Raw genomic sequence first — 23,718 nt, 5'->3', positions numbered from 1 at the left:
AATGACAACAATGTCCCTCTTTCATTTATGCCCCGCCCCTACGCACAAAGGTTCCAGGAAACTTTTTTTTGTTTTTTGGGGGGGAAACGTAATCTTGTCTGCAAACAAAAGGCGAGGACAAGATAAACTCATTGGTGGCGATAATTAGGCGTCACTTAAGATGAATGCGACGTTAGAAATGGAACAAAAGTTGTTGAGCGGCAAATGCGTCAAGACAACACTGACCGGCCACTTCATTAGGTACAGTCGGGAAAAAAAAAATGATCATGCGGACTTGTGATTGTCATTTTACACTAAGATCTGTTTCTGATGCTGTGTTCGTTTAGTTTATGAATTAATTGTAGAGCGTCCAAAAATAACAAGAAAAAAATTGCTCATTAAAAGATTTGAGGGAAAGAGCCAGTGAACATTTCTCGATGTGACACGTTGACGTTCGTTGACGAGCTCTCGCGCGCTTTTTATGAAATAAACATGAAAATATAAAAAGAGTGCGTCCTGTCCTGGACGCACTCAGATAAACGCAACATCTAAAAAATGTGCTCGACGTCTTTCACAAGAAGCCGACGTGCAAACCTTATGAAAAATACATTTCGCATGAAATGGAAAATCATTGCAAAAAAAAAAAAAAAAGAGAACAATGGCGACGACGGCATCTGCTTGGTTTTCTTTTTTTTCGTGATCTTCCAACACCTCTTGGACGTCTTGTTTATTAATATGTGCTTTTTGAATTTCAAGTTTGCCCTTGAAGGGATTCAAATGAGTAGTATCATTAATTACAATTACATTTATTTGACATTACAATTTAAAATTTTATTTTTAGGATTTAGATACATAAAAAAAATATTTCATTTTATATATATATATATATATGTGTGTGTGTGTGTGGGGGTGTGTGTGTGTGTATTTGCTTTCAGTGCAACAGAATAAATCTTTCGTACGCGTTTGCATTTGTTGTGACAAATTTAACAAGGAGCACATTTTAAACATCCTCTTTCCGAAACGAGTGTGACATCACGTCTGTGCTAATTGTTTCCGACGTGGAAATTGTAAATTATCGAGCCTCCCGTAGACGTAATCCCCACCCTGATGGCCGTCACTGACTCAGTTTATGAATCCGCTTGTCCTCAGCACGTGCGAAGATTTTTGAATTTTCCACCCATGAAACTGTTTATATGAAATGATGATTCTTTTCAAGTGCATTTAGGAAGTGTAGGAGGCGGAGATGTCCTACTCATCGCCACCTTCCTCACCCTTTACAATCGGTTTCAGCTCAAGACCTCCTGCAGGCCTGCGTGGGGGGGTGCGCGTGTAAGTGTGTGACACACACACACACACTCGAGTCTGGCTAATGAAATCATCTGTGGCTACATTAATCCCTCCTGAAGGCCACAGTCAAAATAACAAGGATTCTTTTAAATGCAGCTATCTTTCACAGACAGGTGACACACTCACACACACACACACACAACATTCTAAAAAAAGGAGCTTATCGAAGCAGTTTTCTGATGTGTACCAACCAAAATGTCCTCGCCAAGAAAAATGTCCCCATTACCAAGGATTTGATGTCAAAGTTTGTGCCGCACAAGTGTGTGGGGGTGTGTGTGTGTGTGTGTGTGTGAGCCTGTCAAGTGAACTCTTGTTGTATTTTTCATACGTTAACCAGCCAAAATGTCCCTGCAATTAAAATGACCACAAGGCATGTGCCATACTAGCATAGGAAGACAAGTACAAGTGTGTGTGCATCGATTACACACTTTGTCTAAAAGTGGCCAAACAAAATGTCTTCAGAATGAACAGTTATGCCACACTAAGGTAGAAAGAAAAGTATGTGTGTGTCTGTGTGAGTGGTGGTGGGGCGGAGGTAGGGGGGGTCCGGTTGACGAGACAAAATATCCTCACCATTTAAAAAAAAAAAATAAAAAATATGAAATTTAAAATGGTGCCTCACTAAAAGAGAAAGAAAAGCACGTGTGTGTGTGTTTGGTTGTAAAAGGTTTTTCATGCGATGACAAATGTCCACACTAATTGCAAAAAACAAGCGCAGATGTGTGTTCTCATACCTCCTTTCTCCTGTTTGGGGCAGATCCCCTTGGCCGGAGTCAGCCTCCTGTGGGCGTCCTCGTCCCTGCCGGGCGTCACCTGCACGCCCACCTCCACGGGCAGCATAGGGGGCCCCCTCCCCAACTCCAGGGCGTGGCCCCGGGGGGAAATGGGAATGCTGGCGGCGCCACCCGCCTCCCCGGGCTTGACGGAGAAGGAGCCCGGCGCCCCTTGCGGCGGGCCGCGGCACAGGCGACGCTTGTGCTCGATGAAGACCAGGATGTCGCCCAGAGGGAAGTTGGTCTGGCACTGGCCGCACGTCAGCAGGTCGTGTTCCTCGGGGCCCCGGAGGGCGGCGGCGGGGGCCGGCGACGGGGATCTCGCCGTCGCGTCATTGGCATCGGCTGCGGGAAGAGGAAGACCATACGCCGGTTATTTTCAAAGACGGGAGACTGCAAAGAACAGGTGACAAACGTGATCAATGTGGATTTCCAGAGAAGTCAGACGGGGAGCGGTTCAGAGCACACGGAGTTTATTTTTTGGTAAAAATTGATGAATGAATCAGTCAAAATAGGAATAAGAAGAAGAAGACAAAATGAAGTGAATACGAAGAAAACATGGTTGGGTTTTTTTGGAAGACATTTTTTTTGTGCTGTTGACGTGACCGCCCTCTTTATTTCTTTTTTTTTTTTACAGTAGAGGAGGTAAAAAAGTGGCAAGCCAAAGTTTTGAGCGGAAAGTACACATCTGTTTCCAGGTCGAGGATAAACAAAAGTAAGCCGACGAGCCTCGGCGATGTCGACGTGGTTTTATTCCACCTAATACCTTATACTACCCTATAAACGTAGAATAAAATAAAATCTCGAGAGCAAGCAAAAAAAATGCTTGAACCGAGTGGAGAGCTCTTAAAAAAAAAAAAAAAAAAGAAAAAGCAAGCACATTTTGCCTGGATTTGCGATAGTGGGTCTTGAATTTTCCTCTAATGACATCAAGACAAGCCGGCTCATTTTGTGTTGATTACGTCACAAATCTGCAAATGCAAAGGCGGCAAATTTGTGGTGACGATAAGAGAAAGATGTCGCCACCGCACGACATCGGCGTCCCTTTGCAAGTGCCAACTTCATGGAAGACGAGAAGCCGGCCGACACCTGCTTGGCTTATCTGACACACATCGGCGTGGGTGGGTGGCGCCCGCAAACACTGCCGAGCATGTGTACTGCACGTGTGTGTGCGCGTTCGTGTGTGCACGTTCGTGTGTGTGCGTTCGTGTGTGCACGTTCGTGTGTGTGCACGTTCGTGTGTGCACGTTGGTGTGTGTGCGCGGGGCCAGGAAGCTCTTCATCTCTCAGTGCTTGCTGGGTTTCCGCTGGTGGCCTTCGCTTCTTTTGCAGAGCTGTCTCACACACACGCAGCAAGGCAGGGCCGCATCCATCCTGTGTCTGCGTGGGGGGGGGTGTCGGTGGGGGTGTGTGTCGGTGTGTGTGTGTCGGTGGGGGTGTGTGTGTGTGTGTGTGGCACATCAAGAAAATGGGACATGTGTGCAGGTGAGTCAAGCAGCGTATTCTCCGCAGATATAAAATCTATAGAGGTCCTGTTACCAGAGTAAATCTCATTCTTCACACATCTGACACGGACATTAATAACCGCACACACACACACACACACACCCCCCCACCCCTATGGCGTCGACTTAGTCCCTCAGCTTAACGCAAATCCCTAACGGACGACCTCGGAAAAAAAAAGTGTCCTTTTCCCCAAGCCGGAAGCTCCGAGAAGGCTCCAGGTGGGATGCGGGGGAGGGGAGGGGTCGGTCTGGGCTGTGTGTGTGTGTGTGTGTGTCTGGGGGGGCCGGAGTGTACCCAGGGAGAGGTGCTGATGCACAGCCTATAGACCCCCCCCCCCACCCCCCTGCAACCTCCCGCTCCCTTCTCTCCAAACACGACACCCCTAATAATTGCTCAGGCTAAGATAACGAGTGTGTGCGTGTGTGTGCGAGTGTGTGCGAGTGTGTGAGTGTGTGTTATCAGATCCTAAAGTCCCTTATCTCCCATCTCAAACTGTCAGAGCACCGTTCCTCCTCCAAACTTTGGTCGCGCGCCGCTTTTCCATCCCCCAATTTTTCCAAAATGTTTTGCTGTTCAGTCACCCCCTGAAAAAAAAACAAAAAACCCTCACCCTCATTCCCCGCCCTCGGCATTCGCCTCCGTTGCACTCTCGACATGGAAGGCTGGCGCGGCGCCAGATCATTTCCATCTCATCATCTTTGGCGGCGGCGAAGGAACACAAACGCATATTTACCTGCGGCTCACACAGCTTGTGGCCGGCGTTCACGGAGCCGGAGAAAGGCGCACGTACGCGGCGGCCATGTTGCGTGCGTGCGTGCGTGCGACGTATATTCCGGGCAAATCTCTGAGCGAGCAACACGACGCGTTGCTCTTTGCGGCGGAAACGACGAGACAGGCGGCGAGATGGAAAGGAAGCCGTGCAGTTTTTACACGATTGAAAGTGGTGCGCAACGTGTGGCTCTCGGCCCACATATGAACTGCTGCCATCCAGCTTTTTCATGAGCAAGAGTGCTGGAATAGTTCAGGAGGCGATTAACAAAATTGCCCGAGTCCTTTTTGAAAGAAGGAAAATTGAGCGAACAATTTCAACTTTGCAGAAAACTCCATTTTTTTGTCTGCCGAAGCCTGTTACCATTTTGTGTGTGTGTGTGTATGACTTGGCCACCGGGGACAACATGGATGCTATTTGTTAGCCCGTTTATGGCGTTTTGCATTGGCTGTTAGCATTAAGCTAGCAGATGGTTGGAAATACACAACATGTCATTCTCTTCTTTTTTTTTTTTGGCGTTCACAATTTTCCAAACTATCGGAAACGTGACTTGAATTGCTTGTCAACATCGGGCGCACCTATCTGGAATTTTTGCTCACAATTTTGACCCCCCCAAAAAATCAGCGAGTCACATGGCTCGTGTTTCGGCAAACCAACCACTGCGCGCGCACACACACACACACACATTAATGACAAAGTTCGAACATCTCATTGGTGCTGCTCCCCTTCTCACCTTCTCAGCAACAACCCAGCGTGGAATGTTTGCAAAGATGAGAGTGTGTGTGTGCGGTGCGTGTACGTGTGTCGACAAACGCACAACATACGCACAGCAAGAGTGTAAAAAAGGAAACACGCTAAAGTGTGTAGCGGCGTGTGAGTGTGTCAAACACGCGGTCGAGTTGTGAAACTCGAGCGGCTTGGCCCGCTCTCACACACACACGCACACACACACACTTAGAAGGGAGTCAGGCAGCCTTGGAGCGCCCCCTATCTGCCACCAGCGTCACTACTGCACCTCCGTCTTCAGCGAAGCTCATCCGTGCATCAAAAAGACGACACGTGCTTGGCTCCTCTTCTCTTTTTTTTTTTTTTCTCTTAATTGTTCTTTTCATTGTATTTTTGCCTTCACGTTTCTTAATATCTCCACATCACATTCTTGTTGTTTTTAAATCCAAACTCCTTTTTAATGGATCATTTGATGTGCTTTTTCATTGGACTGTGACCACTTTTTTTTTTTTTATTTCAATTTCCAAAGTAGCTGCCAGTTAAAAATACTGCGTCCGAGGTTGTTTTGAACGTTTTTGACGTCTGTGTTGCGAATGCAGTCGTCATTCTCTTCAAGAGGTGACAGACAGCGAGAACACAAAACGAGACATTTCATTTCATCGGCCTGAACGATTTGGAAGAATGATCTCGTTGCCCCCCCCCTCCTCAATGTTGCGATTCCAATTTAACATGCGATTGTTTCTTTTTCCAAGTTGTGTTTTGGAAGCAACGCTGTTTTCCAATCTCCTGTTTTGTTCTCATGGCTTTAGTTTGTGCTCAAATGCAAGATCAACTTGTTAACTTACTAACGAACCACTTTGACTTGCAGACTTTTCAGCTTGACAAGTTGCAACCAAACAAATGTGGCGTGAATCAGATGACAACATTTTATGACACTGGATTTTTCAATTTCAATTGGATTCATTGTTGAGCGCTTAAACGGTAAGACGATAACAACGACAAATATGTTCCAAAGACGTTCGCCGCATGCGGCCCGGGAAGGCAAAGGTAGCAAATAATTGGCTTCTTTAGTTTTCGTAAAAAGAGTGATTTTTCTCCCCCCCCCCGATTCTTAACCTCATTTGGGCCTTGGCTTACATGAGCGTAATTTGTGCACGGGCGGAGGCTCTTCAAAGCGAGCTGGAGGGGGTGTTTTGCGAGCTTACATCAGCGGCCTTTAATAAATCTCATAAAAAAAAAAAATGCTTAATGGTGGCGGCCGCGCTGATATAAACGCCGCCTGGCAGGGAGGGGGGCAAAAATTCCGAGCCAGGTCTGTCGGTGGAACTGAAAGGAAAGAGAGAGTATTGCACAAAACGGCCGTCATTCCCCAACATGCTTTGTCCTTGTTTGCATTTTTGCAGCAAAACAAATGAAAAAAAGAAGACATAATTAGCGTAAGAAGGAAAAGAAAATGATGTCCAGTTACAAACAACGATGTCATATTTAGCTTCTCTAAAAGTTGATGTCCCCCCCCGAAAAAAAAGCCGTCTGATTTTGCCGTCATTTTTTTGTGTGTTTATCTCACTGCTTTTTAAAATGTAAATTTGTTTTTCTTCATTTTCACCCAAATTTCCATTTTCTTCTTTTGCTTTTTGTGCTTTGGTGTCTTCTATTTTTGTGATTTTTACATTTACAAATGATTGTTTTTCTTTTTTCAACCCTTTTCTTAATGCTTTTAATTTTAATTTGAATGATTTTTATTTTCATTAAAAACAATTAAGGAGAGGTCCATCAGTGGAATTTTGAGAAAATTATTTCTTTTTATTTCTTTATTTACAAAAAAAACAAAATGATCAATAAATCACACTCCCTTCCCCTTCTTGTTTTTCCCAGCTAAACACACACACACACACACAAACACAAGTATGCCCCCAGGGGCGGTGTGGTTGCGGAATGGAGGCCCAGAGGGTGAGGGGACGGCTAATGGGCTGGGGGGGGCTGGGGGGGTCTTGCATGTGGGCGATTGTCGCTCCCGTTGGGAGTAAACGACACCGGCGACGACATCGCAGATGTCTGTCTGCAATCAAAAATTCAAACGACAAGCGGCCTCGCTTTCCCCTCGCGCTCCGGACGGGGAAAGGCGAGCGAGCCCCCGCCGATCCCCGCAGATGACTCGCAACGTGGGGAGATAGGCATCGGCGTTTGACAAACTTTTGCGCGATAAGATAGCGGGCGAGCGCGGCGTACAAAATTCATCCGATGCGCTCGGATGACGACGCTGAAATATTCAAGCAAAATGAAGGAACAAAGTGAAATGGCCGACAGCCAATCGGGAGCCGATCGACGCCTGCGAGCTTGTCGTCTGCTTGCTTACACTCTGGGTGTGTGTGTGAGTGTGTGTGTAGCCATATGGTGCAAATAAAGAAAGGAAAAAAAAGTGTTGTGCGGATCAGATCAGGCAAAGACGCATCCGCCTTTTGCCAAGCAGCCAACGGATGCTAAAGTTGACGTTGGACGACAAAACAAAAAGAAAATGTCTGTCGGCTTTGTGTCATGTGACAAGCATCATATCCACGTGAGCGGCGTTACGTGATCATCGATATGTCGCGAGCATAGCCCAAATGTTTCTTGCTGTGTCACTCGACCAAAAAGGCTTTTATTCTTATTTCATGTTGAACTATTACAGAAAAGAATGGATCCATTTTTTTTTCTAACTTTATGAAAACAAACAGAAAAAAAGGCAACAAATGTCATTTTCTGTTTATTTTTCTTTCTATCCAAAAGCAGAAATAATTCAGCAAATTTTAAATCTTTTTTTAAAATGGTCATTTTTTTAAATTCATTGGATTGTGTGTGTGTGTGTGTGTGTGTTTTCTTTATTTAATCCAAAGGACATTGAAAAGCATGTACCCCCCCAAATATCTTTTTGTTTTTATCTAAGTATAAAACAATTAAAATGTTGCTTATTTTTTCTTTTTAGTCCAAACTTATTGTTCAGTTTTATTTATTTACATTTTTTTATATAGATTTTAGTTTAAAATCTTGTTTTCTCTTTTTTATCCAAATATCAAGAAAAATATTTTTCTTCTTTTTATTCAAGTCCATTCCCAATGAAAAGTATGTTGTTGTTTTTTTTTACTTTAAATTTTTTTAAATCCATTTTTTATCTAAATCTTAAACTTTTGCAGATTTTTCTTTTCTATCCAAATTTGGTGTCTAATAAAAACGTTTTCAGGTTTGTTTCTGTAATGTGCACATCAATCCAGTTGAATTTTTTTTTTTTTTTTGCTTTTACAAATTTCTCCAAATTTACACTCTTAAGTTTGGTTGATTTTTTTTATTATTTTTTTTGTTTCTTTTGATTGTCCAAAAGTTTAACAATATTTTGTTATTATAACTTTTTATTTGCTCAATATCTCCGCATCACGTGTTTTTTTGGAGTTCCATGCTTTACAATGGACACCAATTTTTATTTTTTTTTATTTACCAATTATCTCCCCTTCCCATTGAGCGTTTTTGTTTCATTGTTTTTATCTGTAACGTGAAGAAAGTTGTAGCATTTGAAGCTGCGTATTTTCTTGATGTTCCTCACCAACAACACTTGACGGCAAAGCCTCGTTGGCCTCAGGAGCGCCACCTTCAGGATTTTTTCCAAAATGCGCGCCTTAAGCTAAAACGCATTCATGGTAAATACGTCCTATATGCTTTTCAATTTCCCATCGCTTGGATTGAGGTGTAAATCAGAACCGGTCCGCACTTGATTTTTTTTGAAGGCCCAGTTGTGTCGCGCACATTTGCGGGTATCCTTTTTCTTTTTCTTTGCTGTAAGCGAGCACTCAACCGGGATGACTCGAGAGAAACTGAAAAGTGGCATCCATATTGTGATCGGGAGGCGCGATTGCGTTGCACTTTTGGAAAAGTGATAGCTCGGCATTGGAATTCTGCGCCGTTCGGACAGCGCGCGTGTTGAGAAAAGAGGCAACGGGAGCCGCCCGGCGTGGCGCCAGCATTTTTGGACCGAGTCTTGCCACATTGGTGTTGGTGCGCTTCAGTGAAAAAGTTTCCTGGCTAATACGCCACAAACGACGACATTTCAGTCATCGCTGACCGCTTGACGCGAGCGGGAAAATCTTCATCTGTCGGAAAATTATTTATTGACACGCTCCTTCCGTATTTCGCCAACGCGCTACTCGTCCTTCACATTTCTTTTTTTTTTGGCCTCACCTGGTTTCGTGCTTCGACCAAACAAAAATGACTTGGGCACCATCGTCAGTTGTCGAGGAACTTTGTTAAATTGCGTTTGTTCTTTGCGCCCTGAGGAACATTTTACAAAAGTTACTTTTTGGATTGGTGTGATTTTGCAATCAAAAACGTCTCACTCGCTGTATTTATTTTTAACGGCACGCTCTTAATAAAAAAGCTCAACTTGTTTTTTTTGGACTGGAACGGAACGCTACTTTGGTTTGCTAAAGTTTTCGTTTGGGTCCAAACTTCCCAAATTGTTTTGCTCGTACATTTGGAATCAAGTCAACTGTATAAAAAGAGAAAAGAACGTATTCTCGAAAATGTGGTATGTGTGTGTGCCTTTAAGGGGCGTGGCCTATTGAGTCATTTTGGTATGAGTGTTTTGACGTCACTTCAGGCCTCCTTGCGAGTGTTCGCATTTTGTATTTGAGTGTTTCAACTTTAGTGACCTTTTTTTTTTCCATTTTGTGTATCTGAAGCTTGGGCGGAACTTGAAAGCTCCGAAGTTACACCACTTGGACGTCGAGTTAGCATTTCACAACTTCTCATGACGAGGCTTGCGTTATTTATTTATTTTTTTGTGCACTTTCAAGCGGCAACTCCTAAGTCCGAAAAAAAAAAAAAAAGTGCCGTTTTGTTCGTCAGCTCCGTGTCTTTCTCTCCCCAAAAGACGAACGAGGGCGAGGGCTCGAATGCGCGAGTCCAGAAATATGCAACCATTCTGGTTGTGCGCGCCAACGGGTGCCCCCGCCAAGGCCTGCAGGGCTCATCATCCCTCGTGACTCCAATGACTGCAAGAATGGCAAGCGGCCACCTGCGGCGACTTCTCGTGTAAGCCGACACCCGCCTGACAGTTGACACCTCAACTCGCGCTCACCTTTTTATCTTATTCCCTGCCCCAAAAAAAGAGAGAGACGACAATAACCGCTTGTTTTGTGTTGACTTAATCAAATGTCCTCTGCCTCCTCCAGCCTGAGGTGCGATCCGACTCCGGATAAGCGGAACAATCCACCTTGAGGAAACAGCCCACAGTGACAAGCTCAAGTCCAAAGTGAGACAGTTTGACCGTTTTTTACGTGTGTGTGTGTGTGTGTTGTCCTCCTCCCTGTTGTCTGAGTGTAAACACTAATTGGAATTGGCCGACGGCGACGTTGCTTTGCGTTCGTCCCCAAACGTAGTTCAAGAACAAGTTGGGCTTGATGAATGCGGCCTGCTCGCCGCGCTCTCCACAACAGGAAAATGTCAACGCGCTTCGCTTTCATAACACGCTCACACGCATTGTTCATTAAAAAAAGGTGGGAGCCCATTTCCTCAATCAGGGGAATCATTTGAGGACATTTTAGTGTTGATTTCGATTCGGATCAGAGGATTATGAGTGCCACTTTTTTTTTTTTTTTTTTGTTCATGTTGCGGGATTCTCCAATTTGCATCCATTGAGTTTACGATGCTGGTTTAAGGTTAGCCGAGCTCAGCTCACTTTCGGGTGATATAAAATCGACACACCCCGGTTCAAAAAAAAAAAAAACAAGTCAAATCATTTCCAAACTTGCCTGTACAACTTCATTGAGACAAAAAAAGAAAAAGAAATCTCTCAAACACAAATGTGTGAGAGGCTGTCGGGGCCTCGAACGACATGGGAGGAATTATGAACACATCCAAAACCTGCAAGCAAAAAAAAAAAAAAGGCCAGCAAAAGACTCCTAGAACTGCTGAACTTGAATTGGACTTAATCGATGGTCGGGGGGTTATTTTTTTTCCTCATGTCACCCTCAAAAACTGCAACTGTGGAAGATTAGTTACTTTATATTATATTATTATGATGTGATATTCTCTATTAATTTGTATTGTACACCCCAAAATGAAGTGGAGGTGTGTCTTCACCACGTTGTTTTGCTTTGGCAGAGGTGGGCAGGACACATTGGGCACCCCCACATGCAGACTTCCGCTACACACACACACACACTTCTAACCTTTTTTTTTTTTTTGCCGCAATTGTCGAACAGTATTATAGCAAACAGACGACACCGAAAATATGGTTTTTAAACGGGCCGAATTGGATAAAAGTGCGATCTATTTGCATATAAATATTTTGCTTGCTTTTGATAACACACCTGAAATGAAACGCTTGTTCGTCTGTCCGAATTTAGATGGATTGAGCAAGGTGGAAATTTGCGACCGACTGGGGCTGACATTCAGGCTTCCGCTCCACACACACACACACACACACACACCCCGACAGGCATAATAATGATTTGACTCATCTTTTTAGGCGTCTGGAGCGAGCCTGAGTAAACAAGACAAACACATTGTCGCTTCCGCACTGTTTGTGTGTCTGTCTGTGGCTGTGTGTGTGTGTGTGTGTGTGGATGGCGTGCAAGAACAGGTAGGACTAGATTGAGGCCCTTCTGTTTAATACGGCCAACCATCTTGCACTTCTTGACACCTCCGTGTGGATCAAGTTCAAAAGCATGTCTGTGTGTGTGCGTGCGTGGGGGTGTGTGTGTTTGTGTGTGTGTTATGCAAAGCAACATAAAAAACGTCAAACAAAGTGACCCATGGCTGCAAGCGTGGGTGGGAAATATTTAACTGTTACGCCACAAATTCGCCCCCCCCCCCCCCCCCGAGTGCCCTGCAGCAGACAAATGAAAATATGCAAACTTCTTTTTTTTCTGTCATAATGCATGCAGGTAAATGTCTCACACACACACACATGCACACAATTGTCACTAAACACCCCCACACACACACACCCTGAGGTACAACTGTAGTTTGCTTTTTTTTTTCTCCTCCACTGTGTAAAATTAATTGTCTGCACATCAATCAACTTGACTAATTAAAATAATGCAAAGCGTCCACTGTGGCTGACTGATTGTAATAATAATAATAACAACAATAATAAAACTCTGCAATAATAAAAGGAAATTGCATGAAAGAGCTCTTCAATTGTCTCACTTAAGTGATGCAGATCAATAATTTGTAACTCACACATAAAACATTGGCCACAGATTACATCATGCGCATTGAATTAGAGCGATTAGGCCTCGTCTATCAAATTGGATCGAGCAGCAGGCAGCACCGAGAAGATGAAGGTTCAAATTGATATTAGTGCTCGGATTAGGGGACACTTTTAATCTTTTACACGCAGCAAATAGATAAGTGTGTATTATCACAAATGGCTTCTTTTAAGAAATCAAATGAGCAAAAGTTCTTATCTCGTCATGCATGATTTCTTCTGTTTAAACAAACTTTGGTGCACAATTGGAGTGTGCGTGCACGCGCGCGCGATGATGATGATGATTGCAATAAGAAGCAAAAACAACTCGAACGTGACGAACGCGTGCAATTGGCGTGAGGTGCACGTGCAACGCACACGCTTTTGTACGGCAAACGAAAAATGTTTTTTGTTTTGTTTTTTGAAATTGTGCAAATAACGCGCGCACGTTCGTCCGAACAATACTTGGAGTGACATCAGACTCGGACGTTGTTTATAGAGCAAAGCCAGTTTGTGTTGCAACTAAATGATGACAAAATTCAACGCGAACGTTTACGTGACGCCTTTGAATTTTTTGGTTGGTATTTCAAGATTGTTTCGTGTTGTTTTAAACGTGTCGTGCATGCTGAGTGCCACGTGCCGGAATCCAATCGAGAAAATGCGACTTTCTAAATTGACCCGCGTGCCTGTTGAAATGAACATAAAATGGACGCGCGTTTCCTTCGCACCGGACACGGAAAAGATGTTGTGAAGGGTTCGGCGTGTAGCTCCAAAGCGTGCGTCTCACCTGGTGCCGTCTCCCGGTGGCTCAAGGACAAGTGCTGCGGGTTCACCTGCTTGCGGCGGGACATCGCCCCGGCATTTACTCTGGCATCGCCCGGTGAACGGCACTTGGAGTCGGCTCGGACCGTCGTGTCGGCCCGCTGGTGGCTCTCGGCTGGACCGGACCCTTACTCCTCCTTCTTAAAATGTGGATTTAATTCGAGCTGCTCGTCTAGCTTCCTCGATAATTGATGCCCAAGTTTGGCGGGCAAGAGGCTGCACGCTGCACGCTGTCCTTCTTCGGGGCAAACAAAACACCTGGACGCAGCAAGCAGCGGCAGGAAGAAGAAGAAGAAGAAAAAGAAGCCACAGTGCCAAAAGAAAAACAAAAAGGTGCAAAATCCTGCGCTGCGATGCTGCTTTCTTGTCAGTGCTAATTTAGGATCCCACTGCGAGCACCTTCCTCTTCTTCTCGCTGCTGCCGATGGTTGTGGAGGTGCACTCAAAAAAAAAATGACCCTTTGGCACCGGCTCCTTGTGTGCGTTTTGGCATCGGCGCTCGGAACGGCAACTCTTGGCTCCTGTGGCGGGAGACTCGCTGATGGGGAGAGAGAGAGAGAGAGAGAGAGAATGCAGGGGCAGACAAGACACCTCCTCCTCCTCCTCTTCCTCCTCCTTGTCCAACAAGAGAGTCAAAATGTTTCCTTCTGCTTTCCCTGTTGGGTCTTGTTTAAAAGGACGACCCCATTTGTGTGGCTGCGTGTGTGTGTGTGTGTGTGTGCGCGCGCGCGCGTTTTGAGAAGTGCCTTACAGGGCCGGATCAAGTGGGGCCAAGGGCTGGGGCTGCATTTTCCCCCCCATGTTACCGTAGTCTTTTATTATGACTGACAAAAGTCTTTCGGCATAAAATAATTGACATGAATTTGCGTTTTTAGGGTGCCACACTTATGCCAGACCAACAGGAGGCGCAGTTATCCATCTTTGCGATTTTAGCCAATTGGAAGCAGGAAGAAAGGACAGAGCAGAAAATACAATTCAATACAACTTTACACAGCTTTCTTTTGCTTGTTTATTACTCTTGACTGTCACGCTTAAATATCCTATTAAAATAATTCTGATGATACTTTTTTAAAATATAAAAATCAAACTGGTGTATATATATATATATATATATGCCAAATCAACAGGAGGCGCTATAACCACCGAGGCCATTTTTTTCCGAATCTGGAAGAAAGTCACATTTGGAAGAAAAGGCGCAATGGAATTGAAATCCGAAAGAAGTGGAAATGGAAATTGTCTTGAACTGAAATTAATTTTCGGCCCTTTGTTGAAATTTCTAAGCTTTTTATGGATGTATTTTTGATTGTCTAAATTTTGATTCCTAGTTTGAAACTTCAAATTGACAGGGGTGCTCTTAGGTGGCGCTATAAACATCATCAGACTGATAAGTGTTAGAGACAAAACAAGAAAGTGTATAGTATGAAAACAAATATATATATGTGTGTGTGTGTGTGTGTGTGTGTAGTATTGGATGCATAATGAAAAGCATGACTTAAAAATCACAAAAATGCTTTCAAGCGCAGCGAGGATGTTAAAAAAAAGCAGACTGCATCCTGGTTGATGCCGACCCGACATGCATGTTGTGAGACAACAGCGCCCTCTGTTGACCCACTCGAGTTGGCCTCTTGCAAAACAAACCAAACTATCGTTGCCCTGTCGAGAGCTGCCGAGGTGGCGAAAGTAAGAAACACGCTGTACTTATGTTCAAGTAAGTCATTTTTTTCCCCAAAGATTTAGAGTAAAAAAAAAAATCATCTTAACTTAGAGTCTCAATTCAATAATGAACTAAATAACTAAACTAATAAAATACACTTATTTTCAAATTTGATGGAGAATTTTCAAATGTCAAAAGTGGCGATTTTTTTGTTTTTTCGCCAATGACATTAAGTTAATCACTGAAAGGGAGGAGGGGGTCCATTACGGTCCGGTAATGCCTTTGCATTTGGGCGAGGGGAGCCCCTCCGTTCACTGCATTTCTTGAATGTGACAAAGATTCAAACATAAATTCTCAATACGTCATCACTTACAGTCGTAGTGAAAGTCTCGAGACTGTATTCGCGTGGCGCACACCAGTCGTCGTCGCAATCAATTTAGCCATTCGATCTTTTCATTGCATTTAATTATGTTATTACCATATGCTTTATAACGTGCGAGGCGATTAAAAAGCACTAATGAGCCGTCATCATTCACTGTGGTGACCTGATGTAAAGCAGTAGGAATACATTGTCCGATATAAAACAGCGGCATTTAAATGTTGACACCATTTCCTCGCGGAGCAGCAGAAGAAGAAGAAGCGTTTGCTCTCCTGCTCGCCACAGCGGCGATACATTTAACGCCGGGCCATTAATAAAAGATGGTGAGCAATTTTAAGAGCATTAGAAGTTTGATTGCTGCGGGGCAGGCCTGGGGGACTTTCAGGGCCACTAATTATTTATATAAATGAAATGTCATCTCGGCTCTGGCTCAAGTAGACGTAACCTCGGCAGACGCGGCAGCGCGGCTGAGGACAGAGACGGCACGATGACGGCCGTCCTTCCTCATCGAGTCGAACGCGGATTCGTCTTTCTTTAGAGAGGATAAAGAATATATACTTCTGTGTGTGTGTGTATCTTCTTGGGGAACTCTTTGGTGAATCGCTAGGCTCCACCATTCTGATAGTCATTGCTTTTTTTTTTGTTGTTGTTTTTTTTTTTATCTCGTGTTGGAAATGTAACTGTGTCTTTGTGCATAAGCATTGCCGAAAGTTTGATTCCATTCCGTTAGCCCAACTATGGCGTTTTGCATTGTTTGTTCGCATTAAGCTAAACAGACTTTCCGCAGGGACCGTTCCTCGATGTGCTTGTTTCTTAAACATTTATGTTTAGTTTGACTGAAAACCAACTGGGAGTGGCACATCAAACGACGGCTTGTATCTGGGAAAAAGTCAATGTTGCGTCGCTCATATCTCAAGGCACCCCTGTACTGGACAGATGTTGCTAAATTGTGAGGCCCTCCACCAAACGTGCAGCTGCAAAGACTAACCGGCGCCCCCAACTGGAAGAACTGTGTAACTGTACACAGCCCCCAACCTTTTGGGCAGGTGCTCTCAGCTTTATTTCTTTTTTTTCTTGTTGCAACTAGCGGCTCCAACGGATGCTAAAGGAAAAACACGAACCAGAGTTCACACACACACACTCTCTCTCGGCTCCCTTGATCCTCACCCGTGGGTGCGCTCAATAATACATCAATGTCTCCATTATCGCTGCTATGCGCAGGCAGTTTAGCTTGCACGCGGGGTGCGCGGCGTACACCACAAATACTGTTTGTGGACATGGGAAATGTTTTAAGTCCAAAGTGTTGCCTGCGAGGGGGACACGCTGAGTGCCGCCGCTGAGCCGTTGGGTACCTGAACACACCGCAGGGTGTTTAGAAGAAACCGGGCGAAGCGCAAGAAAAGTTTGGGCGTGCTATCAAGACACACAGCAACCTCGGACGTCGAACACAAGCCGCGAAATCAACTTGGTCACTTTGGTGCAATTGCGATTGAAAAAAAATCAATCAATCAATCATGTCGTGTTACTTATTGGCTGGTCAATGATGAGTATGAGTATGATACATTTCAGAAGTATAATAAAAGATCGTATTTTTTTTACATCAAAATTTTAAATGATCAAAATTTATATAAAAAAATTAACAAAAGGCACAGTGGGAAAAAAACATCGGTAATGTTAAATTTGACAAAAGTAGACCAACGCATGAGGACAAATACAAATATAAAATATTTTTTATTAAACAAAAGATTACGAAAATAAACAAAAGTAAATAAAATATATTTTTAATACAAAATGTTTATTTAAAAAAATACCCAAAAATTATAAATGATAAAATTCATAGAAATTTTTTAACCTAATCACCTAATCTCCCCAAAAAAAGACGAAGATTGGGCAGCATGTTTTTAAGATGCATCAAATGAAAAAAAAACACAGACACACACAAACATATATTATATATATATACAATACATTTTCAAATTATGAAAAAAAATATTTGAAAAAAAGAGACACCCCCCCCAAAAAATAGGCCAACACATATGAGGACAAACAGTGCACACACTGCAGTTTTTATGAGTCAAAAGTGGGTTAGAAAAGAAAAGAAGGGAATGTGGCACCCTTGGGGTCAAAGGCCACGCCCATTTGGATGCGTCAAAGCTCAGTGTGACATAAACAATGGGAGGTCCACTTCGTGGAAATATGAATATTGCACTCATCTGAAGGCGCAGCGCTTCATTATGCAATGTTTAATATTAATAAAGAAAGTAGATAGATATATTATTCATAAGCTGATTTACTGTGGAATCCGTGAGCGTGTGTGTGGGGGTGTGTGTGTTGACGTGAGTGACACATTCAGACGCTCCCTTGCTACAGGCGATACAAGCAGATGACGCTCTTACTCCTTTTCCATCCTGACAATTCTTGCCACCAGTTAAGAGGATTTGTCCGAGCGCCGATGAATTTATAATGAATGCAGATTTTAATAGGGGAACCTAAATGATTCACTGCGGGTGCGTCTCAGAGGTGCGCCCGGCGTCGGGTCAATCGATGTCATTCAGGAACTTGGTTTTTTTTTTCACGGCAGGTCGTGTCGCTTCATGACATGACGTCAATTTGAATTGTTTTGGAAATATTTGCAACCCAATTAGCTTGTCACTACATTTTTGCGGGTAGTTGTTGCCTACTCATTCCCAAAAGTATTCTATACAAAAAAAGCATGTTCATTCCTTCTTCCCATTGTGCATTTTTAATGTGAATATATTTCACGTCACTTTCAAACCATCCAATCATGTGAGAGGAATTTTCTAAGGAAGCTCCTGATTTGTCTTTTTTTTTAACGCAGGAAGGAAACACATTGTGAAATCATAAAAGCAACCAAGAAATTATGATTCTAAACCCCTACAAACCTCTTTTATTGTACTTATGTATGTATGACAACTTTGAAATATCACATTTTCCTCAGGCCCAATGTGTGTGCAGTTTTTGTTCATATTTAGGCCCTAAAAATGCAAATTATTATAGAGAATAATTATTATTATTTCTCCAGAAACAATTAGGGACCTCAAAGCAGTCGCTGCTCAGACTCTAAATAATGAAAAAAGACTTGAAAATTTACTCCTGTGCAGTATATGGTTGGAATGTAACAATTCCACTTGTAAAAAGTGTCTTCCGCGTCACGTTCGTAATACATATTTGTATATGTTTTTTTTCATTTGAGTCATTATGTGAATCTTCTCTGTGAAAAGTGCTATTGCAATACAAAGTATTTTCGTATCCTTATACAGCAGATTGCAAACCATTTCTCTTTGGTTTCTTGCGCGAATAATGATCATAAATACTTTCCAGAGTTACATTTGATTAAATTAGACATCACTTGTCCTCCTCTACTTGATGTCTAATACCTTTTTATAAACGATGTCAGGTGTCACATTTGATTAAATGAAACATCTCGTACACGTTTGTCCTAATTGGCAAGTAGGTATTTGGCTCCCTCTAGCTTTCGTAATTGCAAGTGCAGCTGCTATGCGGTTGAAAACTTCAAGCGATAACAGTGGAACAAAACATTATTACGAATGATACATTGCAGTAGACACTATAGGAGATTCTTAAAGAGAAAAGTAAGCACATCTTGGTCAATACTAAGGATTTTTTTAAATACGGATAATGAAGTAGAGCTTTTTGTCACATTAGTTTCAGGAATCGCTTTGACAACATCATGACGTCACATCCGGCGTAATCCGTAATGGCGACGCTCTTACCAGTCACAATGGATACCGCTTGCTAGTTTACGCGCATAATTGAAGACAACCACCGATTGTTCTTTCAAGTCGTCTGGAAGGATTTCTTTTAGGCCGGCGACTACATGTTAAAGGTAGGACACGCTCTGTCTTTAGAAGAAATGAACTTTTGGTTGGACTTTTCTTATGGGGTTGACGGTTTCGAAGTGAGCTTAGCATGCTAGCTTGTTGGTTAGCCGACAGCCTAAATTGCAAAGTGAAATGTTGACTTTTTTTTTTCTCTATTTTGCTTTTTGTTTGTTTGTTTAACTCGTAACTGGTAACTTTGTGCCAGTGTGTCGTGGCCACTCTCACGAAGCTGTACAGACAGTGTTGTTAATTTGTGAATGAATAAAAAGGCACTCTGACCATTGACTGTCGAACACGAACAAGATATAAATATGTGTATACATAGCATTATTTTTATTATTACTGCACCGTGTGTTAATTTACAGTTCATTGTATTTTAGGACTGTGCTCTTTTTCTTTAAAGAATTCAAAATTAAAATTGTCACATTTTAAGATTTCTTTTCCCCGTGAGCGATTTTTATTTATTCATTTAAATGTAAAATACCCCCACTTTCCGAGGCAAAAATGTACTTGATGAAATTTTTTTATGAAAGAAAAATGAAATTTGGAGTGTGAATCACCCGAATGTTAACAACACTTCAGGTGCCAGGCACTTGTTGCGGAGGGAAACGACTGTAATAATATAACATCTGAAATGCTCAGGGAGCAGCTTACCTAAGATGGAGTATGAACATTCTTTCAGTGTAATGCTGCCTCAGCCCTTATCATGGCGGAAGCGAATTATGTTCAAAATATGTTTTTGTGGGGTGCGGGGGGGATCCAGCAGGCGCTCAACGCAGGTCCCTCTTCCTCGATGGCGTCGCCCCAGCCGACGAAGGAGTCGAAGGAGAATTCGGCGGCGGGCCAGCAGGCCATGTTGGACCACATCAAGCCGTGCTGGTACTGGGACAAGAAGGATTTGGCGCACACGCCCTCTCAGTCGGAAGGCCTCGATCCAGGAACCGAAGCCCGCTACCGCAGAGAGGGCGCCCGCTTTATATTTGACGTGGGCACCCGACTCGGCCTGTATCCTTTCCATGACGCGCGTTTTTAAAGTAGCGTTGCGTCGCTGGTGTGCGTGTTGGCGTCCTTGACGAAAGGCAGACATTACGACACGCTGGCCACGGGCATCATCTACTTCCACCGCTTTTACATGTTTCACTCTTTCAAGCAGTTCCCCAGATATGTAAGTACGGGCGGGGGGGGATTCAAATGTCTTAATAAACAAAGCCATACTTTTTTTACGTTGTTGCATATTAGCCCTATTTTCGGAAAAGTTTTTGGACAAATGCATTTTTATTTTTACGATAAAAAAATGTAATAAATGTTTTTTTTTTTGGCCAGGATAAAGTTAACTTTATAATTGTTTTCAATGCGTTATATTTGACCAGAAAAAAAGACTTTAGGTTTATTTTGAGAAAACTTCATTTTTAAAGAATTCATTTGAAACTGTCAAGAAGAATATAAAAAAGTCAACGTGAACTCGCTGTTTGTGTTTGAGGTGACGGGCGCTTGTTGTCTCTTTCTGGCGGGCAAAGTGGAGGAAACGCCCAAGAAGTGCAAAGACATCATCAAGACGGCTCGCAGTTTGCTCAACGACGTGCAGTTTGCTCAATTTGGTGACGACCCCAAGGTCCGCTTGGCAAACATTTGGATGTTGGTGGGAAATTTGTGGCCGACGGCATCGCTTGCGTGTGTGTTGCAGGAGGAGGTGATGGTGTTGGAGCGAATCCTGCTGCAGACCATCAAGTTCGACCTGCAGGTGGAGCACCCGTACATGTTCCTCCTGCGTTACGTCAAGCAGCTGAAAGGTGAACGCGGTCGTGTCATCTCCTCGCGTTGTCTTGGAATGCCGCCAATTGACTTGCGACGTCTCGCCTTGTGAAAGGGGAGAAGAACAAAGTGTGCAAGGTTCTCCAGATGGCTTGGACCTTCGTCAACGACAGGTGAGCCTTTCGGTCCTCACGTGCCCGTTTGCGCTACGATGGGGAGGAGGAGGAGGAGGAGGAGGAGGGGGCTAAATTTGGTCCCAAAATGAACCTTTAGTAAATATAATCATCATGGATGAAAGGCAAGATGATGATTTTGTTGTCATTCACACAATTTTGAGGAAGGAGCATTGTCGTAACGTCACAAAACTTTTGCTGACAAAAAGACAACTTTCTTTATGGTAATCCCTCGACATTTTTCTTCCTTTGTAAATAATGCCCATTGTATTTGCCAAGCAGCCTGTGCACCATGCTGTCGCTGCAATGGGAGCCGGAGATCATCGCAGTGGCCGTCATGTACCTGGCGGGCCGCCTGTGCAAGTTTGACATCCAGGAGTGGACGGCCAAGCAGTCATCCCGCCGCTGGTGGGAGCAATTTGTGCAGGATGTCCCCGTGGAGCTTCTGGAAGGTAGCTTGCGTTACTAACGCCCGACAAATTGTCGTGTCAAGCGCACTTTGACTTTGGGACCAGCGAAGAAACTCCGCTTTTAAATCTGCGCTGAGAACGACAAAGTGACCGTTTTAACGAGTGGACGGGTCATTATTATTTTCAACAGATAACATTAAATGTGCGACCGTGTGAATTTGCAAGTTGGCGGGGGGGGCGTTGAAAAATGATGGCCAATGTTTGTTGTGTGTTAGACATCTGCCACCAGATCCTGGACTTGTACTCCCAAGGCAACAAACCCATCCCTCAGCAGATGCAGGACAAGGAGCGGGTGCCCGCCCCGCCCCCACTACTGTCTCCCGCCCCCCCGGCACCTCCGTTGGTCACCAACCCGCCGCCGCCGGCCAAGAAGGCGTCCCCGCAGGGGGGCAGCCCCGCACGACAACTCAAACGAGCACACGTGAGTGAGCGAGCGCCTCATTTGCATCCTTTTCCTGCCGCCGGCGACTCAAATCTTTGTTCACCCCGCAGACCTCCCCCAAGGAAGAACCAAAGCCCCCAGGTATTTAGAACCATATCAGATCAGAACAATTTGAATAATTGAACACGTTTTAAGTTCTTTCATCCTCAGAACAAGTTGGATCAAAGATTCCTCGACTGGAGAGCCCGATGCCGCCGCTGCCCACCCCGCAGCCGCAGCCGCCGCCGCCGGGTATGGGCAAAAAAAAATAATTAAGCTCGGGCCTCTTTATGCACATGATAGTCCACCTCACAACACAAGCACCCAAACAGCAAAAGATTCCGGACAAAAATTGTTGTATTTGTTCAGAAAAAGAGGTTTTACTTTTTGACAGGATTTGTGACATTTTGGCAATTTATTTTTTTAGATTATGAAGGAAGAGTAATTATTATTATTTTTTTTTTTTGAGTGGGACAAGTCACATTTGAGAAATGAATTCACATCACAGCTCATTTACACAAACATTTTTGATTTAGATCATGTAGATTTTTTTTTCTATTGTGAAATTGGGTCATTTTTACCAAAAGGTTTCCAAATTTTCACATTTTTCTAAAAAAAATATTTTCACCCCCCCCCCAAAAAAAAAATAATAAAAGAGTGTATTTGTTGACAGCTCTCTATTTAAATTTACAAAGGTATTTTTAGACAGTTTCTTATATTTTTACAAGAATTTTTTTTTTCAAGTAAGTCCTTTTCCCACAGCTTTGAAAATAAAATGTTTGGACTTCTTAATGAAATTAGCAACATTGTGAGAAAAAGTCAGATTTTTGGAGCAAAAATCCAATCTTTTTTTTTACTCTCTCTTTTCTCCAATCCAGACCGCAAGCCCCCCGCCCCCGCCCCTCCGGCCGAAGCGGAACCCCCGAGCGAAGCGGCCCCCCCGCCCCCTCATGCGCCGCCACCCAACCAGCCCCACGCGCCCCCACCCCTTCCCCACAGGCCGCCCCCGCCGCCGCCCTCCAACTACGTCATGTCCACCAGCGGCTCGTACATGTCCGGCGAGGGCTACCAGAGTCTGCAGTCCATGATGAAGACGGAGGCGCCCTCCTACGCGCCCCCCATGCCGCCCACCTACGCACCCCCGATGCCGCCCTATCATGTGTACCCGCCACCAACCGCCCCGCCGCCGGCCCATTCTCTGCCTACGGGCTACCCGCCGCCCGCCATGCCACCCAGCTACCCGCCGCCAGGCTACACCAACTTCCCGCCGCCGCATATGCCGCCGACTCACGTGCCCCCGCCCATCGGCCTCCCCCCCGCCGGGTATCCGCCTCCACCCGTGCCGCAAGGCCAGCCGCAAGTGCCCCTGCCCCCGCCGCCTGGCATGCCCATCAACCGCGGCGGCTGGATGAGATGAGTTGAACATGAGTGAATGGGCCATGAAAGTGAAATGTATTATTTTCCGCTTATTTGAGACGAACTTTGGTTTGGCAGGTTACAAAATGTTTTGTTTTCATGGCACGTAGTTGAACTTTGGCCCCTCACAGCGACGTTTCCGCAATCTTGTCGGGGTTTGTGCGGACCAGGTGGACTTCTCCGCCCCCATGTGCCGCCGTCACCTTAGAATTTGTGTCAAATTGGCACTTGGGAAAAATAAATTGCTTTTTTTTTGGTCAGTTTGCTTCCGTTTTTGTGATTCATCGTTTCCCTTTAAATGTGTGCAATGCAGATTTTTGCATGCGTTGCAATTTTTAGCCATGACATTTCAGGGACAAATGAAAATCCACCGGTTGCTCAATCTAAACCTTTGTATCCCGAAAATGAAGCAAAGTAAATGGAGCGTGCGTAAGCCACCTCTATGGGTT

General features: G+C 44.2%; 2 protein-coding genes across 3 annotated transcripts in view; one reads left to right on the top strand and one right to left on the bottom strand.

The window, feature by feature from the left end:
• bcl11bb (BCL11 transcription factor B b) overlaps positions 1-13,711 on the bottom strand; it is a 30,763-nt gene extending 17,052 nt beyond the window's left edge. Inside the window, exons 1-2 of the mRNA XM_088286568.1 lie at positions 13,107-13,711; positions 2,061-2,444 (exon numbers count right to left, since the gene is read on the bottom strand). Of these exons, the coding sequence (XP_088142694.1) occupies positions 2,061-2,444; positions 13,107-13,170 (448 nt within the window). The 5' untranslated portion in view covers positions 13,171-13,711. The remainder of the gene's footprint in view (positions 1-2,060; positions 2,445-13,106) is intronic.
• Positions 13,712-18,854: 5,143 nt separating this feature from the next.
• On the top strand, positions 18,855-23,529 carry ccnk (cyclin K). Of its 2 annotated transcripts, none has more exons than XM_088286081.1 (11): positions 18,855-19,042; positions 19,804-20,042; positions 20,121-20,202; positions 20,518-20,649; positions 20,722-20,827; positions 20,905-20,962; positions 21,245-21,414; positions 21,648-21,853; positions 21,925-21,955; positions 22,025-22,105; positions 22,732-23,529. In XM_088286081.1, the coding sequence occupies exons 1-11, from the start codon at positions 19,034-19,036 to the stop codon at positions 23,268-23,270; spliced, it is 1,653 nt and encodes a 550-aa protein (XP_088142207.1). In that variant the 5' UTR covers positions 18,855-19,033; the 3' UTR covers positions 23,271-23,529. The 2 variants fall into 2 exon arrangements, with proteins under 2 accessions (XP_088142207.1, XP_088142206.1); XM_088286080.1 differs by having other exon boundaries at positions 18,856-19,042; positions 19,801-20,042.
• The last annotated feature ends 189 nt before the right edge of the window (positions 23,530-23,718 follow it).

The sequence above is a fragment of the Idiotropiscis lumnitzeri genome, chromosome 21, assembly GCF_059441095.1.
Source record: "Idiotropiscis lumnitzeri isolate Australia: NSW breed Sydney's pygmy pipehorse chromosome 21, RoL_Ilum_1.0, whole genome shotgun sequence".
Taxonomy (NCBI): Eukaryota; Metazoa; Chordata; class Actinopteri; order Syngnathiformes; family Syngnathidae; genus Idiotropiscis; species Idiotropiscis lumnitzeri.
The sequence above is the reverse complement of the archived record's forward strand: the minus strand, read 5'-3'. Positions and strand labels throughout refer to the sequence as shown.

Coding starts and splice junctions, on each gene's coding strand:
- ccnk (XM_088286080.1), top strand. Junction 20,828..20,904: donor TTACGTCAAGCAGCTGAAAG/GTGAACGCGGTC, acceptor GCCTTGTGAAAG/GGGAGAAGAACAAAGTGTGC. Junction 21,415..21,647: donor CCCCGTGGAGCTTCTGGAAG/GTAGCTTGCGTT, acceptor GTTGTGTGTTAG/ACATCTGCCACCAGATCCTG.